General features: G+C 44.5%; 1 protein-coding gene across 2 annotated transcripts in view; it reads right to left on the reverse strand.

The window, feature by feature from the left end:
* The window catches only part of DNAH1 (dynein axonemal heavy chain 1), a 73,768-nt gene that overhangs the window by 37,647 nt on the left and 10,718 nt on the right, over positions 1–25,403 (reverse strand). For both annotated transcript variants that reach the window (XM_026792475.2, XM_074549956.1), the window contains exons 8-30: positions 24,794–25,046; positions 22,781–22,938; positions 21,767–21,978; positions 20,253–20,548; positions 19,098–19,248; positions 18,317–18,510; positions 17,197–17,422; positions 16,461–16,580; positions 15,587–15,669; positions 14,047–14,188; positions 12,800–12,955; positions 11,609–11,807; positions 9,558–9,811; positions 8,448–8,660; positions 7,564–7,728; positions 6,702–6,823; positions 6,036–6,141; positions 4,763–4,942; positions 3,657–3,797; positions 2,868–3,031; positions 2,370–2,483; positions 1,562–1,750; positions 454–559 (exon numbers count right to left, since the gene is read on the reverse strand). In XM_026792475.2, coding sequence (XP_026648276.2) covers positions 454–559; positions 1,562–1,750; positions 2,370–2,483; positions 2,868–3,031; positions 3,657–3,797; positions 4,763–4,942; positions 6,036–6,141; positions 6,702–6,823; positions 7,564–7,728; positions 8,448–8,660; positions 9,558–9,811; positions 11,609–11,807; positions 12,800–12,955; positions 14,047–14,188; positions 15,587–15,669; positions 16,461–16,580; positions 17,197–17,422; positions 18,317–18,510; positions 19,098–19,248; positions 20,253–20,548; positions 21,767–21,978; positions 22,781–22,938; positions 24,794–25,046 — 3,944 coding nt within the window. The remainder of the gene's footprint in view (positions 1–453; positions 560–1,561; positions 1,751–2,369; positions 2,484–2,867; positions 3,032–3,656; positions 3,798–4,762; positions 4,943–6,035; positions 6,142–6,701; positions 6,824–7,563; positions 7,729–8,447; positions 8,661–9,557; positions 9,812–11,608; positions 11,808–12,799; positions 12,956–14,046; positions 14,189–15,586; positions 15,670–16,460; positions 16,581–17,196; positions 17,423–18,316; positions 18,511–19,097; positions 19,249–20,252; positions 20,549–21,766; positions 21,979–22,780; positions 22,939–24,793; positions 25,047–25,403) is intronic.

Here is a 25,403-nt window from a genome sequence, read left to right on the forward strand (position 1 = left end):
TTTCTATATATACTGGGTTTTGTAAATCCACCAAAGCTTGGTTAACACATTTAGACAAATTTGGTGCTGAGCAACTCATGTCAGAACACTGACTGCCTTTATCACAGCTCCAATTTTGATCAGCTCAGTGGATCTGTACCAGAGTGTCTCCCACACCAAAGCCTGCTGGCACTACAGCTCAAGCTGAGAGGTACTTCAGCCTGTGAGAGTGTGGGCAACTCTGGCAGCATAGACTAAGGTGAAGTTAAAAATTCCCCTGAGGATGTTGACTGTAATGGACTGATGTGATGTGCCATAGTTAGGACATTGTTCAAACCTCTCCTCAAGGATGTCTGTTAAGGGTTGCCCCTGAGAAGTGAAGCTTGAAGGTGTGTGCAGAGACAAGGACTTGCCTGAACTAGCTCAAGTAGAGATTTTTTTGCCTGCCTTTGCATCCACATGTGCCTTACATACCCTCTGCTGCTGTGCTTTCTGGATGGTTGTGATCTGCTGGGCCACCACCGACAGCACCTCGATGTCGATGCGGTTGAACTCATCGAAGCAAGCCCAGGCACCAGCGCTGGGCAGGGAAGGAATAATGGAGGGAGTCAGGAACACCACCAAGGGGCAAACTTGCAGTCAAAATTTCTAAAAGTTATATATCCACATACTGGGTGGGCATAACAGAGACTGGAAGTGAACACAAAAGGGCCCTGATGTCCCATGGCAAACAGTGACACAGCCACTGTGTCCTGGCTCAGGGGACACCCCAGCTGTGCATGTGATGAGAGCCCATGGCAGTATCCAATCCTAGAGCCTGGGACAAATTCTCCATGTTACACATTTGAGCTTTAAAGAGGTGTCATGTTGAATTCCTGGTTGGTACCTGAGCTGTAAGTGCAGCACATACAGTTTAGACAACACTTACGTATATTTTTCAGAATTTGGAAAACTATATATAAAGCTGGAAGCATGCATGTGAGGAAGGTGATCTTCCCACAAGGCATGGCTTAAGAAAGAAGTTAAATTACTTACAAAGAAAACATCTGAGAAAAGAATATCAGCTTTTGTTGGACTAACTAATTCAGATTCACCAGTGTGCAACAGACTAATTGGACCAGCTCTGTTTGAAATGTAGAGAAGAGAGAAGCCTCTCTGAGAGGATCCCTCAGGGCTTAGAGCAGTCTCTCTTGGCTGCTCAATTCTGAATACTCTCAGCAGATTCTCTTCTTCTTAAGATTAAGCAGCTTGTGGGCAGAATCTCAGTCCAACATGGATGGTATTAAAATAAAGGCCAAAGCTGCAAACATTTGCACAGGTGGATTAGTGCATTGTGGATTAGTGCAAAGCATTTTAATTTTACCTTAAACGAACAAGGATCTCTTTTTATCTCTTTTTTTTTTTTATAATTGGATCAACTGTTCCTCCTTTCTGGCTGGAATTTTGTAATCTTGCTCATTCTGGAAGTTAGTAACCCCCTTGGCTAGGGATTTTTTTTGTTCTTTTGGGCTACTATGAAAAAGACCCACCAATTCCCAGTGTGCAGCATCCCTCAATAATGACACTCAGCATTTCACTGTACCTGGCTAGTCCCTTAAAAAACTTGCCCATTGCCATAAAGTCAAGTTGGTCAGAGCAGTTGAACACTACAGTTTGGATTGCCAGTGCTTTGCCCAGGTCTTTTGTTGTTTCTGTTTTGCCTGTTCCTGCTGGTCCTGCAGGTGCTCCTCCAAATTTCAGGTGCAGAGCTCCTGTAAGTGTCAGATAACACCTACAACAAAGAAAAGGCCAGATGACGAAAAAAAGCATTTGTACTTTTGATTTCAGCAAGGAGACATATGATCTATACAGCTGGAGACAAGGAGGAATCCATCATTCATTACTCTACAAAACTGCTTAGATATGCAGCATTCTGCAAAGGAGTTAGAGCTATGTGGCCTTGATTAGTATTCATGGGGGCCTGCATGGATAAATCCTTCTGCCACTGGCTACAAATTCATTCTGCAGAAAAAGGACAGTTACAAAAGGGTAAAACTATTATTTCTGCTGCATATTCTAGAGCACTAGCTGGTTTCTAGAAGAGCTCCTTAGCTATCAGGTGGGCATTTTATATGAGAGCACTACATTAAGAATTAGGAGAGTGGAAGCAATCAGTCTGAGCACTGCCCACTATGGAATACAGTAACAACCAATGCCAGGGTGCTCCTGTGCACTTGTCTCAAGTAGTCCTTTACTGTACAAATGGATTCTATTTACATACATCAAGATGTAGGACCTGAATGGTCAGATCCTTGGTTTAATCCTCTTCATCCAGAACAAAAAAAAAAAAAAAAGAAAAAAAAGAAAAGAGAAAAAAGGTGCATTTGTTACCCAGAAATCAATGTCTTTACCTGTCAGTGAGGGGTGTGATAACCAGACGGCCAGTGTTGCCCAGATACTCATAGCCATAGATAAACTCAGCATTGACTGCTCTGATGTACAGGTCTCCCCTGGTCCAGTAGTATCTAATGGTGAGTGAACATGGCATCAGAAAGATAAACACTGCCTGGCAGACAAAGCAGCAGCTCACAAGATTACAGCCTGCAGGTTTGGAGACCTGATTGTAAAGGGATTTCCCTCTCGAGAGGAGAAAGGATTAAGTAGCACAACAGGGTGGACAGGAGTTACCACAGGACCTGGGATCAAGCTTTGCACCCCTTGGGCAACAGCACAGCCTTTCACAGTCAAACATCATGGTATGGGTTAGTTCCTATTGCCAAAGAGGATGTCATCAAAGCTAGATCTGTCTCATACTCCTGTTTCCATTTGCCATGGACACAACTCATGGGTAAGGAGAATGGAGACTGGCCACGGAAGCCAGGTGAGATTCAACAGCTGTGCTCTCTAACCTGAGCTGGGAGATCCACTCAAAATCATTCATGCTCGTTACATTCTCCTCAATCAGCCTTGCTGCAACGTCCTTGGCATGCACCTCGATGACAATGAGAGCTGACAGCACTGCTCTCTGCATCTTGGACAGCTTCCCACGGACCAGGCCCACCAAATCTCCCAGCTGGGAACAAAAGGAAAGTACCCTGAAGCCATGCACTCTGTACCAACACAATGCAATCAAACTCAGGGCATGCTGAGCCTCAGATCATATGCTGTGCTCAGGCTACTTCTGCCTCTTCTCTTTTTAGAAGTACAAATGGTTGCTCAGAAAGCAAATATTACTCAGGGCTGGCTCAGAGCTGAGTTTTGCCTACACCATTACCATGTTCAGGTGAAAAGAATGAGTTAGAGCCACTATGAAGTCCAGAGCTAATAACTCTCAGGTATTAGGTGTGATTAGATGCACAGAACTGATATGAAGGATGCAGTTTCCTCCACTGTTCAACACCACAGTTCTTTGCCTTTTTCTTCTTGGGTAATCCTGGAGAAGTTATCTTTCACCTTGTTATAGTGTTCAGGTGGTGATCACATTATCAATCCTGTATATTTTTTGAGGTTTATTATGACAAATACCCTAATAATTAAGAAGACAACCTGTTTTATCACTTGTTTTGAACAGTGCTATGCAAAACTGTGTCTCTGTTTCCCCACCAGTATTGTCCTGGCTTTATTTATAACTTGTCTGAGGTCTGATGACTGAAAAGCCTCCACCTGGCAAAACCTCACCCTTACATTCATTTCCATACCTGAGCACTCAGCTGTGGGTAAAGCCTGCTGGATAAATCTCCAGCCTCCAGAGCTTCAGACACTTCCTTTGTCCAGAAAATCTGGCAGCCAGCAATGACCACTTGGCCAGGCCATTCCAAGACCCATTTGGTACGTGGAGTCTTAAAAAAGAAACAAAAAAATAGGTGTGAGAAAGGGGGGAAAAAGGTGCTAAGACTATTTATTTATTTATTTATTTATTTATTTCTGTGTCCTCTTGCTCCGAGAGGCATGCTTAACAAATCAGCACTGAATTCTTGTGTAAGAGGCCTTCCTTTTCATTCCCTTCTTCTTGCTGTGAAGAAATCACCTTCAGGCACCAGGTACAGCAGGTACCTTCTCTCCACTATGCCACTTGCAGTAACCAGTTACAAGTAGCCATTAGCAGGTGAAGAGCAGAAATCTGTGAGACCCCAAAGAATGTTTCCTCTCCTCTGGCCTATTCTAATTTTCAAATTTTCAGTCTGAATAAGAAAGAGTAACAGAAACATCTGAGGCCTCTATTTTTCAGCCTTTCTGAAAAATAGATTAGAAATAGGTTACCTAGATTAAAAATTTCAATTTTACACCAGCATAACTTTTATACAGAAACCAGAGCCATGATGCATCCCCTATGCACCATCTGAAACCAACAGTTCATGTGCCTTGATTACTTTTACCAGCCCTTAGCACACTGTGTGAGACATAAGAGCTGAAGCAGAAGATCCTTTCAAAGAGGAAGTAGTCTGGAGAGACGAATAGATATGGGGTTCATACAGGGTTGTTACATGCTGTAGGAAAGCTGTGAGGGAGAGTGCAGGGTTTGCATTCTGCTAAACCATCAGCTTTTTGCCCAGCTGCACATTCTGCACTTACAGTCACACAACTGTATTAAAGGCTGTGTTTTGAAAGTGGAATAGAATAGGATAGAGTAGAGTAGAGTAGAGTAGAGTAGAGTAGAATAGAATAGAATAGAATAGAATAGAATAGAATAGAATAGAATAGAATAGAATAGATCCCAAGTTCATCAGCCCCACCTCTGGTGACCTCCATGGCAAGCCTGGAACCAACACATCAGAGACCTGCCAGTCTGTGATAAAACTCTTACCTCTGGATAAACACCAATTGATCTTTCTATGTTGTCCCGAACACTGGCCCTCATGGTTTTCTCCACCTCCACCAGCCAGTCCTCCACATTCTCAGTGGGAATGATGGCAGTAGACAGCTTCACCTCTTCTCCTTCACCAGAGTACATGTGTGTGATCTGTAGGTCTTCCTGGAATTTCAGCTAATGGAAGAAGAACAACAGGAGATATGAGCGAAGGATTTCTTTTCTATGCCTGCCTTCCTGCCCCTGGGGGACAGCCAGCCTACACCAGTGTTTGCTCATTATAAACCTGGTGCCAAGCTTGGTTGCCAGTAGTGATAATAAAGTGTGAGAGAGACGTGCAAAGTGACCTCTCCAAATAACGGAAAACGATTGTATGAAAACAAGAGATTCACATTGCTGGTGTGACTTGAGTGAAGCAAATCAAATTATAGGTAGGATGAACATTTCTCATTGCCTGTCTAGGATTCAGACCCTTGACTCCTGCTCAATTCTGTAGATTCAGATAATTTCCCTTGATGTCACAGTGCCTGGTTTTAAGAGTAAAATTTTAACAGCTTCTCCGGTGCCCCAGCATATCACTGAAAGTCCCCTTATTTATTCCAATGGCTTTGCACCATGTTTCCAGTTCAATTTCCTTTCTATTTTTCCAAACTAATGACTAGGAGATTGGTTTTACTGTCTGAGTATTGTGGTGGTTTGAGCTGTGACTAGCTATGGAGTCTGAAGTCTATTAAGAATAACAAAGAGGAAAAATAGCCAGGTAACTCCAGCTCCTAAGTAGGGATGAAGGCAGAAACTTAATTCAGCTCAGGCTTGTTCAGTCCTTGTCCCTTCTGGGGGTGTCAGCAGGAGTGGGATTCAATCCTAACAAGGTGCCTGTGAGTAGAAAGCTAAGTCAGAGCTATTTCTCCTGGCCTTCACAGTGAGATGGACACATCTCCAGAGGGAGTGTCCTCCCATCCTAGGATGGCTATCTAAGTAAATTTCTCTAAGACACCCTCGGCAGATGCCTATTTCCCCCATTGTCTGAAGGACAACCAAGGGTACCCAGTCCATGAGGAGATGCCTGGCTTTGAAATGTCTAAAGTGAGGTTGCTGGAATCCCACTTCAGGACAGGCAGCACCTTCCAATGCCTATGTACAGGTTTCCAGGAGACACATTTCCATAGAGCAGAATGTGAACATTCCTCCAGACCTCAGAACACCTCCAACTCCAACGACACAGCTTCCCAAAGGTGGGCCAAGCCACCCGTGTGCTGGCTGTGCCTACCCGTGCAATGTTCTCAAAGCACTTGTGCAGGTGAGGTTGTACAGCAGTGGGGTCTTTGGTCTGGGACAGGATTTCCAGCAGCTCATCATCTGAAAGGAAGTAGAACCTACAAACACAGAGAGAAGTATGAGGAGAGGCTCTGTTTACTGCAGCAGCAAGAGCTAAGTGCTGGCATGATGGGGAACAAGCCTTTTGCTAAAGACACTGCTGCTGACTGCTCACTGATCTCTTTGTGTAGGTGAGCAGCCACCATCCAGCCCTCTCCCTTTCTGTAGAGACAGACTTCTGCCTCTGCAGAAGTCAGTTATTTCCTAGCAAAGAGGGTTTATTTGAGTATCAAAGAATACAAGTCTTCCTTCAGGGAATAAGAGACGAAGTTACTTGGAGATTTTCATTTTACCCCACCCTTTCTACATAAATCCTGAGGCACAGATATGCAACAATGCTACCAGACTGTCCTTAACTCACCACATTTGTGTGTGCCTGTTTTCTCCCCATGAGATGGCAGCATTGAAAGGCACAGCTTTGCTTATGTTTGCAGGCCATGCATAAATCCTAAGCTTAGGTGGTTTTGCTCTTTCTTGGCAGAATGAACTGCACTGAGCCTCTCCTTTCATATTTTCTGAAAGAGGGAGTGCAATCTAGCCCAGTGAAATTTGGGGTTACCTGGGAAAAGCGGTTCTCTTTGTCTCCAGATATTCACTCAGCCCTTTCTGCACAAGTTCAAGTAGTTGGTTACAATTTTGCAGCTTTTTCAGTAGATCTAGATGAGGGCACAAAGAAATCACCTACAACAGAATGTGTAACAGAGGAAGCATCAGTATTCTGAGCATGTGAGAGATAAGGCAATGGAGATAATTGGGCTGCCCAGTGATGTTACTGATGGGATTTAAATGACTCATTCACAGGAATTCTCAGGGATCTGGAGAGGTGTAAGCTTTGTGGGTAAGAAGGGTAAACAGCCCTTGTGGAGACAAGCATCTCTGGCTTCCCCTAAATACCAACATTTGTAATATGGAATACAAGCAATGAAGGAGTCCTGGGAAGTGGAGACTGGAGAATAGAAGAGAGCAGAGCACTGCCACCAGGGCACCAAAATAGGCAAAAACAATGGTTCTAAAAAACTTAGAGAATCAGTCTTTAAGAGGAATTGAAGGAGTTACCTTATGGGTTACAACCACTGCAGGTTACAAGAAATGTCTAAAGTGAGGTTGCTGGAATCCTTACTTTAGAGTGAGGCAGGGATTAAAAGGCAGGGATTCTGTGTGTTGAGGAGGAGGAAACTTCTGGCATGGAGACTTTGGTGGAAGGCACTACAGAGAGTGGATCTGTCCATTCAGACACCAGAAAAAAAGGCCAAGTTCCAAGAGAAGAGACCCAGCACAATGCCCTGGGCAAGGCTATGCAGTTAACAGTGTTGCTCATGTCCACACCATTATGAAAACAATGACTCAAAGAGAGAGTCCTTGTGTGAGCACAGCTCCAAGGTGTTTGAGATACCTGCACTGGCTTTCATCAAGGCACATACCTCAGGGTTTTTATTAGCTTTCTTCATGATGTCCCTCCAATCCGTATCCACGATGTTGTAGCGCTGGCTTTCCAGTGGGAGCTGTCTTTTGATGTCCTCTGATCTAAAGATTGGCTCCAAGTAGAGCCAAGAGCGCTGACAGTTCAGCCACTCCTCTAGGACATCCTATTGGGAAGCAAGAAAAGCATATCAGGACACCATGCTATGAACCTGTTCAACAAAACCATTCAAACTGTGCACTGGAACATGTTAAAAAAAAAAAAACAACAAAAAAAAACAACAAGAAAAAGAAAGAAAGAAGAAAAGGTGATGCAGCACTTACACCTTCCATATTTCTAAAATCTACCTACAGGGTCAGGAGGTGGAATTTGCTTTCCAAATGATTAACAACTTCCTAGCACTCCCCTTTCCAAAAGTTTTGGAACTTTTCTCCTGCAGCACTGCTGTTTTGCTGTCATAGTCCTGCTGGGTGCTCCTGGTTTGATGAGCAAGTACTGGCACAGTCTGGCAGATCCTGCTTAGATCAGCAGTCTCCCATGTGCTTTCCTACACTGGGATGTGGATGATTAGAATGGATTTCACAGGGTCTGTAAGAATCTCTACAGTCCACTTAGTACAGTGTGACTGGAGAGACCAGTAACACTACTCACAGCAACAGGCAAGCTCTGGCCCCTTTGCAATAGGCAGCAAAAAGGATGCATTACTTTCCCAGAGCCAGAGGGCTTTCACAGGCCCTATTCTTCCCTAAAGACTGATACTGTCTTGATCTCTGATACTTGACTGCCCTCCCAGTTCCCAGCAGCAACTGCACAGTGTCCACGTCCAAGCACAGCAGCACAGCCCAGCTGCCTGCCTCCCATACGTGCGTGGGTAAAAACCAGTACCTGTGTTATCTTCAGCTTAGTTTCCCACAAGTTCATCCTCTCCTCAAAAGGTTTCTTGAAGGGTGAGAAAGACATGCTCTGAACCAGGACAATATGATCATCTAGGAGCTGAGAAATGTCATCGGTGCTTTTCAGTATGTAGGTATTGGTGTTTTTGTAAAGCACCACACTGAATGAAACAGATTTCCATTCAGTCTCTATCTTGTTGAGTGCCTGGAACAGAGGGATAAGCAATTTAATTTTCAGATACAACTTCTGCAAATGGTTATCCCAGCTTCCACAACTCTCTTAATGCCACTCTCTAGAAAATGACAGATTTTTGCTCCTGGAATCCATGAGAAACTGCAGCTCTGTATTTTATGCATGACACAATCAGCAACAGCATATTTCCTCTGCATTGCCCACAGGTTCAACACCTCTACACCAGTGCTGAAGCAAATGCCTTGAGGGGAAAAAATGGCAATTTCGCCTCCAGGTCTGTTTATGCTCTAGATGCACAGAGGCTGCCAGCAAAGGGCTTATTAATGACTATGATTAATGACAGCTTTGACAAAACCACAACTATCCATTGGGAACTTGCCTGAGATTTCAGAGAACAAGAGCTGCCAGAAGGTCAAGACCATCTTAGATCACATCTGAACTGATGAACTGAAGCTGAAAGACTACTTAATCTATGAATCTCCAGAGTTAGAAAGGTTTCCCTGCACGTTTACTGGTTTAAAGGATTTGCCATCTCTGTTTCCAGTCACAGCTAATCCTTCTGACATAACATTTGAATGGCAGAGTGCAGACAATCAATTTATTTTAACTTAACCACTCACTAATCCCACAGTGATGAGTGAGACCCTAGCAGTGGATCAACATAACCATAAGGCATTGTGCTGTTAATGCCACAACTGAAATTCTGCACAAGACAGAATAAGTTCTTCTACTGTGTGGAAGTTGTGTGGTCATCACTCCCTTCTGTAAGGACAGCAACCTTTTTACTTGTGCTGCAGAATATGTCTAACACTCTGGGACAACAGGAATGTCACTCAAGGCAATGACTGCCTGCTCAGCAGAAACCCATTTGAGAAGCAAGCAGTGACACAACAAGTCCTCTCTTCTCACACTTTCGATGGCGTATTCCTTGCTGGCTGTCTCAGCCACTTTGAGAACAGTCTCCATGTGGTCCTGCAGGTTCAGCTCCAAGCAGTGACCAAATGTCATGCTGGGGTCCAGCTGCTCTTCGGCGTTGACCTGGCTGGACAGCATCTCCCAGTGCCGGCTCCTCATGCCGGGGTTGCGCAGCCCCTGGATTAAGGGCACGTACTGCTTGAAGTCGTCCATCTTGTCTCGAAACTCCTTGGCCACACTCTGGCAGTCTTTCAGGGAGAGAATCAGAACAACAGGGAGAAAATCAGCAACAACAGTGTGTGAGGAAGTTGCCTTAAGGAATTTCTAGAAGCTGTCTAAAGCCTGATGTGCATGTAGTCACATGGTACAGGTAAGCAGCAGGTGAGAGCACTGGAAAATGCAGGTTGAAGTAAGGAGGATAGGAAGGCTCTCTCTATATGGCCACTAAACCAGGATTCAAGCCTGCTCCCAAAAAGCAGATCTGCCTATTACCAAAAGCCTGTTACAGGCAAGCCCATGCCAAGCTGAAGTGTGCCTTAGGCTAGAGCTCACCAGAAGAAGAGAGGCAGACAAATTTAACTCCTTGATATAGACTGAAGCATATAATCTGCCAGCAGATATTTTGGAAGTTACAGTCATCATTTCAAGACACTCACTTCTTAATAAACCTGCATTTTCAGTTATCTCACAGCACAGCTCAGGTCACCCTCAAGAGAAGATGGACACTAAGGAGATAGAAGCAGGCTGGGATCCCAGCCTGGAAACAGAAAGTGTGCAGGAGAGGCCCTGCCAGCCTATGGCCATGCTAGAGACAAATGTACTTCTGCCTCATAGCAAGGACAAAGTGAGGGAAAGGGCTTTTCTCTCTGGGAGCATCCTAGAAAGCCTCTGCACTGTTCACATCATGCCTTTTTTTGGGGTTGTGCTATGGTGAGTAAAACAATGGGTAGGTAAAAAACATGGGACTTGCTTCCTTTCCAAAATCTGGCTATAGCGTGTGCCTCCTTTTATTGCACCCTGCACGGTTGCACTGTGTGCTTGCAGCAAAGATGTGATCACCTCGTGCTCCCTGCTGGGGATATGCCAAGGACAGAACAAATATCCAGGTACCAAAGAATATTGCAATGAACATAAGCAGGTATTCTTAGTATTTCTGTTTATCATAATGATTCATAGTTACTCATGCATCCACTCATCACCTCCTCCATTGGGGCTGATTCATGGCATTGTTTAAGAGCAAGTTCAAGTTAAAAAGGATGAATCAAAAATCACCCACAGCAAAATATATTTCAATCTAAGCCATCTGGCAGGAGATTTTAGAATTAGCTCTAAAGAATGACCAACACATCTCTGAGAACCAGGGAATGGCAAGTTAAGCTACAACTGAAGCCTCAATTTCAGCTTTATTAGAAGAAATGGTCAAAAGACCTTCATGTGAATTGCAAGGGCTGAGCGCAATCATCTCAACTTCATACACATTCAGGCAAGAAGGAAAATTGTTATTATATTGCAGAGATCATTTCCAGATTTTGCAATTTCATTTTATTCATAACAAAATCAAGACCTCTTCTGGCTTTCCATTAAGTGCATTGGCCAATAAAGAAAATAAGACTGGCCAAGAAAACAGCACCTGCTGAAAACAGACCCAGATTCAAGTTCCCTTGCTGCCTGACTTTGCATGAAGGCTGAAACCCACACGTCTAGCCAGTGGGCTGTATAGTAACTCTCTGTGACTAGCCTGGATTACTGCACTTTATATATATATAAATACATATATATATATATATATATATATATATACACACTTAGTAAATACTAACTGCAACATCAGAGGGTGGCTGGTACTTCTAGCCTGTAACTAGTATCTAGATGTGAATCATCATATTTTCAGGAAAAAAAGCGGAAAATAACTTTGTTAGCATTTTCCCAGCTGTCTCTAATACACATGTGACTTCCTGATAATCCCTGTTTAGAGCACTCTGTGACATGCTTCACATCAAAATGCTGATATGCACCAACTTCCTTTCCCCAGACTGTGCATCTACCTGGTGAATCCTTGAACTGCTTCACACATCTCTGCATGGTCTTAACAGAGTCAGTGACATTCTTTTCTAGCTCCTCTGCCTCAATTGTAAGGAGAGAATCATTCATCCAGCTCACATTCCACTTTATCCAGTTCGACACTGTAGTCCAGAGATCATAGTATGGCTGGAAGTCCTTAAGCATCTTGTTCAGCCCACTGTACTTTAGAAAGAAATTAAAAGCAACGTAAACAACAAGTGTATTCATCTCCAAACAACAGCTACATGTCAAAAGGCCAAAAAAACCTACCTCTTTTTTGAATCTGAAGCCAGCAATGAGAAAACATGTATTCCAAGAGGATATATCAGATTACCTTCTCCTGGGCCAACAATATGTATTCCAAGGGAGAGCAACCAGCAGAGCTGGGCTTGACACATTCAGGCCAATGTACATCCAGTGGAGCTGTGCCTGCACTATGTGTGTGGCATGGAAAGCACTCTTTCCACTTGTCTCTACAAAGCTCTTCTGCACAATGAGAAGATTTTGATGGACAGGCCACACACCATCAGTGAAAGCACACACTATTATCATATTAAAACTTGGCTCCTTACAGGGAAGGAGAAGTAACCAGAGACTGAAGGGTAGGAAAGGACCATCATGTGAACTCCACTTCTGGTCTGCAGCCAGACTTGGCTGGATGTGGATGACAATGACTCACTGGCAGCTGAGCAGCTACAAGCAAAATGAGTGTTTACAACTATATAAACTGTTGCCTTAGGAGAACACCACGCTCCAAGCCCAGCCAGCTGCCAGCACCCACTCTGCAACCACTTGCATTCACACCCATAGACCTGCAGCAACAGCCTCACAGAAATGGATGCATCCTAAGTGCTGCTTCAAGACCTTCCCAACCAATTTCTCCTCATGAACATCTCTCAGATCTCACTGTGGGCATCCAAAGTCTCTCACAGAAATAGTGGAAATATCAGACCCTGAGCAGCCTTCCACACTTGCCTGGGATTGGTTCTTCTGCAGCCCAGTGGAGTGATGAAGCAGTGTAGCCAATCTACAGGACTGAGGAGCAGTTCCCCAGATAAACCAAAGCAGCATGAAGGATTCCTCCCCGAGGAACTATGTCTCATTATTTGCTCTACCTACCAGCCAGAAATCCCAGCAAAAATCAGAGTCCTGTGGGTACAGGACCTGACACTTACATCTGTAACTTTGATGCCAAAGAGTCTTTCCCTGTTGTTGTAGAGAACTGCGAACTCCTGGAGCTCCTTCAGCTGCTTCCGGACATCCCTTGCATCTTCAGCCAGCTCATGGGCTTGGTTAACGTCTGACTGGACAGAAAATCCACCTACAGTCAGCTGGAAGAGAAAAGGCAGGCACAAGTTGGGACTCTGAAGCTGAGTGCTGCTTCTAGAGATAACAGCTTCCTGGTGTGCTCTTTGTTACATTCAAAGGAGAGATTTTTATGCTTGTGGTTTCACCTCCCCCAAAACAATTTCATTTCTGTTTAGACCATGATGAAAGTGGTGAGGAGAAGCAATAACCACTGGTCAGGTGGAGGAAACTGCAAATGCAATGACCAGCTGCTTGTCCTCTTTGTGACAACAGTTAATCCCCAAGGAATAGGAACAATAAGTCTGTGCCCAAATTTGATGCTGAATTTACAGTGATATTTGCTACAGAACCAGTAAAGTGCAAATGATAGCTCTACTAGTCACTCAGTTTGTTTCCAAGAATTGTTTAACAACACATATCTAGAGCTTCTCTAATAAATTTTGTGTTTTGTTTCGGTGGCTTGGGTTTGTTTGTTTGGTTTGGATTTTGCTTTGGTATTTTGTGTGGGTTTGTTTTTTTATTTGTTTAGGTTTTTTGATCCAGTGTTGGGGTATTATCATTTTGGGAACCTCTTTCCAAGAAAATCTAGGTCAGTGATTCCACCTTTCTAAAATGGCTTTTCCCCCCCTGAATTTAAGAGTTTCTGAGGAAAAAATAAAATTCAGACTGTTTTAGCAGACACCAGAGGTATCTCAGCTCCAAAACTCTGCAGTTATTTCAGGGTCTTTTCCCACAAGATGAGTTCCATGGCTGAATGCTGTATTTTCCCCCTTGATGGCAGCGCACCACAGGAGATGCTCTGCAGGGAACTGAGTACACAAAAAAGAAAAAGGAGGTGCCCATGTTGCCTGAGCACCAAGAATTGGAGCACTGTATAAACACCTTTTCAATGAAAAATGAGTATTTCCACAGAGTCTTGTCTTTCACACAAAAAGGAAACTCTTAATCAAAAGTCAACAAAAAACCGAGGGAGGGTGGGTTAATATTTAGTCTAACAACACATTCACCTCAAAACTCATCTGAGTAAAATCTCATCTGAAAGTTTCCCTCTTGGCTGATGACAAGAGCTTCAAGATGCCCTTCTATGGACAGTTCATTGTCAGGGGCTTAATACCTGCATTTCCTCCAGTTTCTCTTGAAATGCCTTCTGATCCGCAACCTGCGTTTTGCGAAATCTTTCCTCATCATCTACGTGCTGGAGCCGAACGGCCTCTGACTCCATGGACATTTTCACTGGCCAGTAACTGGCAGTCCACCTGCACCCACATGATACAAAGAGACAAGCTTCTTGAGCATATGTTTGAAATGCTGAAAATCACAGAATGAGAAAGCCAAATCCCACCAAACAAGGAGGCTTTACAACAACAGAAACACATGTGGTTTCAACAAAACATTTTTTTCCAGCTTGTCTTGTTGATATGCAGTCCTTGTGACTAGGCTATTCAGCTGGAGAGAGCTGGGGAGAAGTGGAGGGCCTTTTTAAAAGGAACAAATCCACTACACTGCTGAAAAGCTAGGAGACAGCAAAATAACAGTTGGCATCCAGAGGGAATGTCTGTCTTTGAATGTATTTGCAAGGAACTGAAAAAAATGGGGTCAGAGTCTCGGCTTATGGCTTTTCAGGGCTACTGAAAAAGCCAGTCTCCTGTTAAGCAGGGCAGTGAGGGGCCAGCGTAACCCAGATACAGGGAAGCCCTGGACTCTGCAGAGTGCCCTGGGGAGAGCATTGTAGATCCAGGAAAGGCTGCAGAAATTGGCTGCTCACGCCAAGGAAGGTTTCTTGGTTCTTGCTCAGCCACAGCCCACCCACTTCTGCCTCCACTTGGACCCTCAGCCTGTGTGCAGTGCCAGTACAAGGTTTGCACACTACACTCACAGGAGGTCACACCCCTCCAGCACCTGGGGATGCAGCCATCTCCTATCAGTCCTGCCTGGGGCAGGTCTGGGCAGTGGGAATACAGCCATGCCTGTTCCAGGCTGGCCTGGGGCTGAGCTGCTTTCCTGCAGCTTCTGTGGGGTTTTTGCACCTTGCACCCCATGTTTCTAGTTTCAGGAGCACTCTGCACAGACTCACTCAGGTTGCAGACATACTGGACCAAGTACATGTCATAAGAGAAGTGCTTCCTGGGTTGAGCAAGCTTTAGAAGCCTTGTAGTTGTGTTTGTGAGATGTCTCTGCTATTGGGGCATAGTCAGGCCACAACTGGAATAATAAAACTAAGAGGAAGATACTTGGAGAAGAACTGCAGTAATAATAAGGGTTCAAATTTCTTCCTAGTCTTTAAGAAAACCCTGGGAGTGTTCCTATCTTGGAAGTGCTCATTTAGTTTCAGGCACAGACTAAACTGTGCACTTTGAGACTTTACAAGTATCTCAAAAAAACCCAAAAACCTACAAAAAACCACCCAGAGAAAAGGGCTTTACCATGTTAAACAGGTTAATAGCTACCAGTTTGCCTTGCCCCAGGCCAGAAGGCAGCATGAACTCACACTTCTTGTCTACAAACTTCATTTCAAGAATTCAGTGCTCATATAGCCTGAGAGACACTTAAAAGTTCTGCAGGAGCCCTTGATAGACACATGGCCCCTGAAGCACTGAGAATGGTAATTGCTGAAGAGTCCCCCTTTGACAGTGGGAGAAATGCCTTGTGCTCACTTGTCAGTGAAATCTTCTTCGGTAAGATTGTAAAGGAATTCTTCCATGACCTTGTAATCTTCCATGACTTCCTCAATCAGTTGCTGCACAAGGCGAGAGAAAGAGAAAAAAAGTAGACACCTTTAGACCATGCTGATTCCAAGTCTCTGGTGTACACCTCATTTTCATGAGGTGCCTTTGAAGAGCGTTAGTCACACAAGCTTAAAGTGATGTGGGCTGCTTCAGTGCCGTGTGAACAGTGGGAATGGATTTACAGCCCCTTGTTCTGTGAATGATCATGCCATCATCACCCTCTGTTCTATGGGAATGAAAAGAAGTGTGACCTAGTGGATAAAGTGCTGGACAGAAATTGAGTGTTTTAGGTTATCCTCCAGGTTCCCTCATTGGCATGAGGGAAGTCAGCTTACAGCTTGATGCCTTTGTTCCCCATTTGTTCAGCTGGGAAATGACTTACACTTCAAATAACTTTGAAATAACTCAGTGCTAAAATGTCCTATTAGAAAAAATATATTAACAGCAATTTGAGCACTGGGTAACAGAAAGATTTTCTTGAAAACAGGATTCATTTTTAGAAGATAGCCATTCAGTACACAAATGCAGAATGGATCATGAATGCAGCAAAATGCATACGTAACTATTTTAGGCAAGATTTTTAACTGCTATTTTGTTTTGCAAAGAGATTTAAATTTATGATATGTATATTTAAAAATACAAATCTTAGGAATTATAAAAACACAAAGCCAGGAATCTTGTGGCATTGCACACAAAGATATGCAAGTAAAAAAAACTGGAGTTCTGCTTCTGAGACACATTGCATTGACAAATTTCCTCCTCACTTCCCTTGATGCCCTGTGCCAAGGAGAGCCTGCCCCACCTCCTGCACTGCCAGCTGCTCTGGCACTCCCTTCAGCCAGTCCCTCAGCTCAACCAGCTCCTCGATGTTCGTTGGTCTCTCGTGCATTTTGGTGCTGATGGCTTCATATGCCTCACAGATCTGCAGCAGGACACAGCAAACACCATCAGAGAGTCACCAAGTGCTAATAGACAAACTGGGAAACCTGCCCCAATCCACCCACTTCCCATTCTGAAGGTGTCTAAGGAATGAGTACACAGTCCTGCTCTGGTTTTTCTTTTCCCATCCATCTCACCCATTGCAGCTCAAACTGAATGAGACTGCCAAAAAAAGAGGAAGGGGAACTGCAGGTATGTAGTGAAAATTATGATAATAACAGATTTAGACAATCAATCAGCTGGCAGAGACACTTGCCTATATTCCAGTTATCGTCAGAGGAAGCAGAAGAACTTTTCAGTCATCCACTAGACAGATCTTTTCAATTCACCAACATACTTTTGTAAAATGGCAAGGTCTTGAACAACTTAATCTCAAGAGCTACAGCTTTCAGGCATGTAATTTATTAGATATATTTAATTCTTCATTTGGTTGGGTTTGCATATGTCCTCGATAATTTCAATTTTAAGTAATCAGCCCAGTGTGATCTTTAAAATACCCTCATTAATGTGGCCTTTTAGTCACTTCACAAAAACACAGCAACTTCAAAAGCAGGACAAGACAAGACAGAAACAGATAATACATTGAACCATTAACTTACTTTCTGCACCTGTGAATGGAGGGTTTTAGCCAGCATGTCCAACATGGCAGTGGCAAGGGCTTTGTGTTTATCAGACAGACCAAGCCTAATGTGTTCTATCTTGACTTGAAAGGGCCCAATGATAATAGAACTAGGTAGAAGGTGGTCCAGGGTCTCCTTTTCAGACAAATATGTTTCTACTATCTTTGTCACCTCCTGAGTGGGTGGAAATTGCTCTTCATAGCTTCTGTAAATTAAAAGACCAACAGAAAATGGCTGTGTAGACCTTTAGAATATTTCAGCATCCAGGCTGTTTGTGTCTACTCAAAGGATCAAGACATGAAATTAATAAGGCATACATTTACACAATAGGTGCAGAGTGGAATAAGAGCACAGATATTCTAGCTGCAGGAAAGGAGTAGAAAGAAGAGATGAAAGAGGAAATATGGCAAGAAGAGAGGGAGAGAAAAAAATAAAAGCACTAGTGTAAACAGGGCAAGATCAGGAGGCACTTCAGGGGAGGGTAGGCAATTCAGTGTATTCTGGGGAGAGACAGGAATTTATCAGACAGGATTTGTAAATTGATTAAGCGGAATAAGAAAAAAGAAAAGGGCTTCATTCTCACTGTTTGGAGAAAACAGAAGACCTAAACAGTCTTTAAAGTAAGAAAGTCCATTAAAGAAGTCCATTAAAGTAACAGAGGCTAAAGGACAGAAAAGGTGGAAAGAGTTTTGGCAATGAAAACAATGAAGTTGAAACAAAAGAAAACATTACTTTCTACAGAATGCTATCAGCCTGAGCAGACACTATAGGAAGGAGGTCAGAGTCAAGTATGCTAACTGGATTCTCAAACAGGATGATTCATTTTTAGGGCCATTAATATCTCCAATTACACTGACGAGCATGACAGGAATGTGACTGCTGTCAGAGGCAGGAAGAGATTCCCAGTGCCACCACCAATGTCCTCTAAAAGCATGGACTGTCACCCATGACTGAAGGCAGCCTCTGACAGGGGCCTGATCTCACATTGGAGGCATGTGGTCTCGGAACAGCCCCACACCCTCACATCAGCACATCCACACAACAGCTTCCACAAAGGCTTGTCATTGGGGTCACAGGGGTTTTGTCAGAAGCCACTTACTTTAGGAAGTACTGGATGTCATTGTTATTTATCTCTAAGAACTTCTCGTATTTCTTGCCATAGGCTTGCAGAGGGATCCGAGTCTTTCGAATGGCAGAGCGCAGAGCCTCACGTAGCTCTTCGACTTTTGGCTCTTGCAAACCCACTGATTCCAGCATGGGGGTGCCTGGGATCTCCATGTTCACCAACACATACTGCAAGAGGAAGGGGAGAGGTCTTTCAGGACAAACAGAGCTAATTGTGCCTCCTCAGGCGAGGGGCAAAGCAATCCCTGGTGGCACCATTGGGAACTCTTGCAGTCCACACTTCTACATTGTGTCAGGAATTGTTGGATCAGTTTTATGTGCCCTCCTCCTCAAAGAATGAGGACCTAGGGAGAGAGGGCTTTCACAGCAGCAGACAGAAGGATGCATATGCAGAAGGGACTTGCAGCAAACAGAACTGAAACAGTGCTATTTCCTTTATGAAGGAAAGACTCCTTTATGAGTCTGCTTTTACCAGCCACCATGCACTTAGGGCAACCAGAGTGTCCGTGTGTCCACACAACCTGCAGCACCAAAGCAGAAACAACCAGCAAACAAAAGAGCTACAAGGCTGGGGAGACTGAAGAAATCATGTCAGAATAGAACTGCATTAGCACAGTGCTGTGCCCAGAGTAATTTAACTGAATTCCCAAGTACCCACTTGTGCACATCCCTCCCTCCCTCAGTACAAGCTCAGGGGTGTCTGTGCTGAGCTGCAATGCACTGGCACGTGCACAGCTGTATCCCTGGTGATGCACCTGCTCCAGCTGTGGGATGCTGTGGGTCGCCAGGATCCCGTTGTCAAACAGAGAAATGAGAGATGTCTCAACACTCTCCACAGAGGGGCTGAAGAGGACACCAGTGATGTCTAGCTCAATGTCTGTTAAAAAGAGTGGATTCCTTTGAGACCTGTGGTGGGAAGAGATAAGAAAGAACAGGGATGCTTTTTGAGAATATGATACACAACCGTATTGCTCTGGTGCTGATACTGAAATGCCTCCTGGACAGGAAAGGAAAGCAGAGGAGAAGAGGACTGTCTCATGTAGATGAAGATATAAAACACTGTGTTCTCTATTTAACAATAAAGACACTGAGAACTCTTTTTAATCAAAGGTGAAGGAACCATCAATCATGACATATCAGGATCCCCAAAAGTCATAACCTTATCTTGAGAATTGGAGCTGCTTTACAGAAAAACTGGAGTTGTTTTTCAAATTCAGTATCTCCAATATACTCCTAAAATGCACCTTCTGGAAGTTATATTAGTATTTCTAATCTTGCATGTGACCAGCCTGGCTCAGGATTAGCTGAAGTCAGTGTCAAGACTTCCACTGATTTAAAAGTAAGAGGCCTCATGTGAGTGGCAGGGTTTTTTTTCCTTTTTTACTTGTGGCTTTCCATTTCTAAATGTTCCTTCTTTAATATCACGAAAAGCAAAAATCCTTGAATCAATGTCCAATGGAATAAAATTTTAGGCACTGTGATAACTTAAATTTGGTATTCTTTAGAGATCCCAGGATAGATTCCAATTCTGAGGTTTCATCTAAGAATAGAATTAAGCAGCCATGCTCCTGGTTTTCTTCCTGGCATCCAGAAAAAAATCAGCAGTAACAATTTGCTCCCCCAAGAACGCTGGAGGTGGCTGATCTTTAGAACAGTACATCAAAGCAGCAGACCTTGGATCTGATGGGCTGCTCCATATCAGTAACTGCAGCTGGAAAGCTGTGCTAACAGAGCAGCCAGCTCTGTGTCCTTCCTCCATACTCCAGTGAACATGTCAGGTGGAGGATTAGGGAAAACTGCCCAGCTTAAAGGCCCCACACAGAGCAAAGCTCGCTTGCAGAACAGTAGTTAAAAAAACAACAACACTACACTTTTCTGCTCTTTCTATCCCTTATTTTTTTCTTTCTTACACGTAGGGACTGTTGGTGATGTCAGGTCCCCATTCCATGTCCTCTGAGCAGTCCAGGACACACTGGCAAGCATCCAGCACAAACTGGGTGAAGCTGATGAGCGAGTTCTGCACCAGGTAACGCAGAGAGTCCTGGAGCATGAACCTGATGCGCTCCATCAGCTTACACAGCTTGGAGCTCTGGTAGGCGTCCCAGTCACTCTCCTCCAGGTTGAACCATTTGCCTGCATCTTCAAGGCTGCTCTTAATTGCAGTCTTTATGGAATCAATCCAAGTACCCTTGAGAAACTCCTGAACCTAGGGCAAAGAAAAAAGCAAGCTGAGTAATCCTCTGAGGGCTGATGGGAAAGTAGTATGGCAAGGTGAGCTACTAACGGGGGCTGTTGGAGCTTTCTCTGCTGTGAAAGGAAACTCTTCTCTCAGAGCTGTGGTAGCTAAAAGTAGCTCTCAACCTCCCCCCCCACACATGAGTTATCTGAACCTGGTCATACATCTCCTGCACTGATAAAAGACCTACAAAAAGAAAGCCTGATATTAAAAAGTGGGAGTGCTCTATTCTCTGTTTTGCTCACAGTTTCCTTCCTCTTTTCTATAGAGTGGCATCCCTGGAGCTGTCTGTGTCAGGGTCCCTCACAAAAAGTTGTGTAGACAGTGTGATGAGCATATAAAGGACAGAATGTAGTCTTCTCTTGACAAGTGAGAAGAAAGAGCAGAAGAAGCCAAGGGCAGCAGCAGTTTGCAGTATTTTAATTTATTAAAATACCACCAAGTGTCACTTCTGCTCCACAGGCAGCTTGCTGCTTGTGTGTACTAAAAGAACCTTAGTCACTGAGTGGATGACAACACTGCCTAGCTGAAACAGCACAGGACTGGGAAGGACCAGCACATTCTCTGCCACTGATTTAGTGTGCAACCCTGTGCAAGTTACTCCATGTGGCCACATTCAGGGTGCAATGTGCTGCTCTCAGTCAGAGGACATGAAGAACCTCTGGTGAGAATTACCACAGAGCTGCAAATTTTTGTCCTACTCTCTCTATTGGCATTGCAAACAGAGTAATTTAATTAAGCATATAAAGAACATAGAGTATAGAAAAGCATTATCCCCATGAGTGTTCCAGGAGGAATCAAAGATCTTGTGCCTTGCAGCTGGATGGATGGGGAAATAATAAAAAAGAAATGAAAGGAAAAAAATTAAAGAGAAACTTGAGTGCCAACCAGGACCCCTATCCGTGTATAAACCAGGTGAAGGAAAGAAGGGCTGCAGCCCTATATGGGCACCTGTTTAACACACTAAGAGCATGGTCAGAATTGGCTGATCCTAACCACCATGACTCTTTCAGCCCACTCTCCCCATATCCCAATAAATTTGACAGGCACATGCAAATTCCTCCCTGCCCCAAACATGATGTCTCCTTTGACAGCTCATCAGCTTCCAGAAGATCAATCTGCAGCTGCTGCATCATCTAGCACTGCTGCCTGCTCCATGTGTTCATCCCTCACAACTCTTCTGCTCACCTGAGTGAAGGCCTGAGTCTGGATCTCTTCAAATTCCTCCAGAGAGACAAGTTTGGTTACAGTTGTGTTAAACAGAGACAGGACAGCTGCCTTGTTGCACTCATCTTGTACCTGTGCAAAGAGATGGATGGCTTCTGGCCTGGCCAGGAGCGAGAGGAAGTTGAATTCTCTCCGTCGTTTACGGAAAGGATAGTCTGGGATAGGAATGATCCCTAGCACCAAAAAAAGAAATAATGTCATTGCCTGCAACAGCCATTTCAGCTTCTGTTTTTAGAGTACAGTCCCCTTTGGGAAGCACTTGTGAAAAGGACTCTGCTCCAATGCACAGGGCTTTATCATGCAGCAGCTTCAGCAGAGGGCTGGATGAAAGAGGGAGTCTCTGCTCTGCTGCAGAGACCTTCTGCAGCCTCCCATTAGGGGCTGAGGTGCTGTCTTGGTGCATGACCCTCCCAAGGCTTTGGCTCATGAAGTCTCCATGTGATAGAACATTGGAACTCAAGAAACTTCCTAGTGAGGCTCCAAGGCACAGCTGAGTCATCTCATCTGTGAGAGGCCACTTGTGAAGCACCTCAAGGCTTCCTGCTTTTGGAAGACTGAAGTGCACAAAATGTGCTCCCCTCCCATCTTTTAGTGGGGCCATTTTCCTCCTGTTTGGGGCTCTGAAGGAGCCTGAGCCCTCTTCCCCCACCTGAGGTACTTCCCATCTGGGCACAGCAAAGGCAAGGCAGTCAGCCCTAACACAGTGGTAAGCCAATCACACTGCCAAACATTTGGTGCCATTAAGGGTACACTTGCAGAACTACTGCAGCTTAGCTGATGAGTTCTAATTATACTGAGGTAACATGAGCATGGAAATATACCCTAAAAAAGAGGAGACATACTCAAAAGTCTCACATAATCTCCTGTTGCTGCCCCTTGTGAGCTCTAATTATTACCATGAACCCGAGAGTTCCTACAGCAAACCACGAATCCTATCAAAGACAAGAAAGCAAACTGCTTCACTGCGTCCCTTACCTTTCTCTGGTGCTTCCTTCTGCTCTTTGTCTGGAAGGGTAACAAAAGAAAACATCTCGGGTTTGGAAGCGACGACTCTGTCAAAGCTGATCATGTTCATGGTGTGTTTATAGTCTAATTTCACTTCTTTCTCCAGGGTGCTTATTTGGTCTAACATGCTGTTACAAGACACAGAAACACTGAGAACCCATGGCATTTGAGCACGTGTATGTCTGTAGCTTCACTGCAAACTCCACCCCTCTCTCCCTCCCTCCCTCCCTCCCAAATGTGCTAACCCAGAAGCCCACCTACCACTCAACACATCAGGAGAATTGGGCAGACAATGAAGCAGCCAGCAAAGGTATCAACTGGGCTTTTAATGATAGAGGCAAGCATGGAGTGAGGACTAGGACTGTAGCCTCTCCAAGAGTCTTTTCAGTCCAAAGCAACATCTCCACTGGGTAGAAACATTACAGAGGGAAGGAGAAATAACCACCAACTAAAGAAAGTAGCTGGCAGTTCTGGAAAAGTGGGCTATCCAAGCTGACCTCCCATTTGCCTCCTGTTGTCCATTTCCTCAGCCAGAACACTCACATAAGTGCTGAAACCCTGCTCCATTTGCCTTAGGAAATCATCATCCTTTACCTCGAGGAGACAGAGTACTTTTCTTTATCCCTGTAGTTCTGCTCAGAGAGACTAATTACTCTCCTACTTTCCAGTTCAGGCCGGCAGACCATGCAGCTCCTCACACCTTCCTATTTCTGAGCAAGGCAATCAGTCACGGCTGATTCCCAGCAACACCATCAGTGGCTCATGATTCATCAGGCCAGGGACATTAAAATGCCTCCCCAATATGAACTGCATCACAAAGAGATACTCCATTATATTCAGGTGGAGATCTCCTGTTCTGTTTGCCTTCCCCTGTGCAGATTTTCTTTTGATTTGTTTTAGCAGCTGTTAATAGGCAGAAGGGTCACCAGCAGACAACAGCCAGGTCTCTGGAGACAACGGGTGGTCTGCAGATCAGTACAGCAATGACTGATCTGTTCCTCAAAAGCACAGGGAGGACAGCAAGGTCAGCCATGTCATTTTTTGTCACCCTTCTTGCTGTTGAAGGCCACTTAACTGCAGGTGTAAGCATGGCTTGGTGGGTCTGCATATGGAAACTACTTCAGTTGGGAACACTGACAGCCCACCTGTACACGTGTCCCTGGGGCTGCCATCTGCCTCCTTCTGATGCCACTCTGGGCAACTGCATGGTGTGCTTGTGCACAGAATGGAAGGCGAGACCCATGGTCTGTGAGTTGGCTACTCAAGACCTGCCTCCATGACACTTGTTTTGCAGCCCTATGAAGTCCCACAATGTTTATGGACGGAAGGCTGAGCCCCCAGACAAGTACAGGATGCTTTACTGTTGGGATCCAGGACATTCCTCTGGCTGCCCTGGGTGACTCGAGGCCCTGGCAAGGGGCTCAGAGACCTTGGCATGGAGTCAAAAACACCTGTAGCTTTGATTTTAGACCATGGAAACAATTACCAACTTTGTGTGAGGATTTACAAGCCACAAGAGTTTGAGTAGAATAATAGTTAATTTGTCACAGAGTGAAAAAGTAGAATTTTGGGGTTTTAGAATGGGGGTTTAAGAAGCAAGATGGAAGAATCTAGGCATGTCCTGTCCTTCTCCTTCTTGTCCTCCATCTTCTGCTAAGATGGTGACACTTTTTAATTGGTTTAGAGTAGAAACACACTGTCTAACATAGGTGATAGGTATTGAAAAGTTATTGTAAATAAAGTACACATAGTTCTTAGTATAAAAAGTTAACACCACCCCAAGGGCGGAGGCTGTGCCACAACCTGACCTGCTGGACAAATCTCAGCAGGTCAGAGAAAGAATGCAATAAATAAGAAAAAATAAACAACCTTGAACAGCAGAACCAATGAATATCGACTTCTTCTTTGGTCGTGGGGCTGGGAGAAAAAGAAACTCTCTAATACCTCAGAAATCATCTCAACCACAAAAACCCAAAACTTTACCTCTTCTCATCCTTCATTTTGGGAGTCTGCACAGCCAAGCGCTTCACCCTCTGCAGGCTTTTCTCGTTGATGGTGTCCAGCCCCTCTGTGGGCATGCAGTCCACGTACAGGTGGTACATGAGCAGCCCCTGCGTCCTCTTGCGCAGGCTGTCGGCGCAGGCCACGCGCTCCGCAAACACCTGCGGGTCCTCGGCCAGGAACTGCAGGCACACCCGAGGCACCCAGTACTGACATGGCAGCAGTGGAGCTCTTCCTGGGAAATCAAAGTACAGCTTGCCAAAGGCTGCAGGGACAACAAAACTCAGAATGGCTTGCAGTGCTGACAGCAGCTTTTTGATAGACAGGATAATTGGGCTGCTTGCGGGAGATCAAAATGAGGGACCAAAGCAGAGGACAGCAAGAGATAAGGAGCATCTCTAAACCTTTCAGGAGAAGGGCACTTCATTTTAATCTGTCCACATTCCCTTTCAAAATGGCATTGACCCAGAAAGCCCAACATTTTACTTTTCATGAAGGTAGGAAGGTTGGGAGAAGGAATAAAAAGAAAGGTGTCTACAAAGGGAAAACCTCAAACAGGATCAAATTAAGATGTGGAGTTCTCTTCCCTGGA

The sequence above is a fragment of the Zonotrichia albicollis genome, chromosome 12 (assembly GCF_047830755.1).
Source record: "Zonotrichia albicollis isolate bZonAlb1 chromosome 12, bZonAlb1.hap1, whole genome shotgun sequence".
Classification (NCBI taxonomy): Eukaryota; Metazoa; Chordata; class Aves; order Passeriformes; family Passerellidae; genus Zonotrichia; species Zonotrichia albicollis.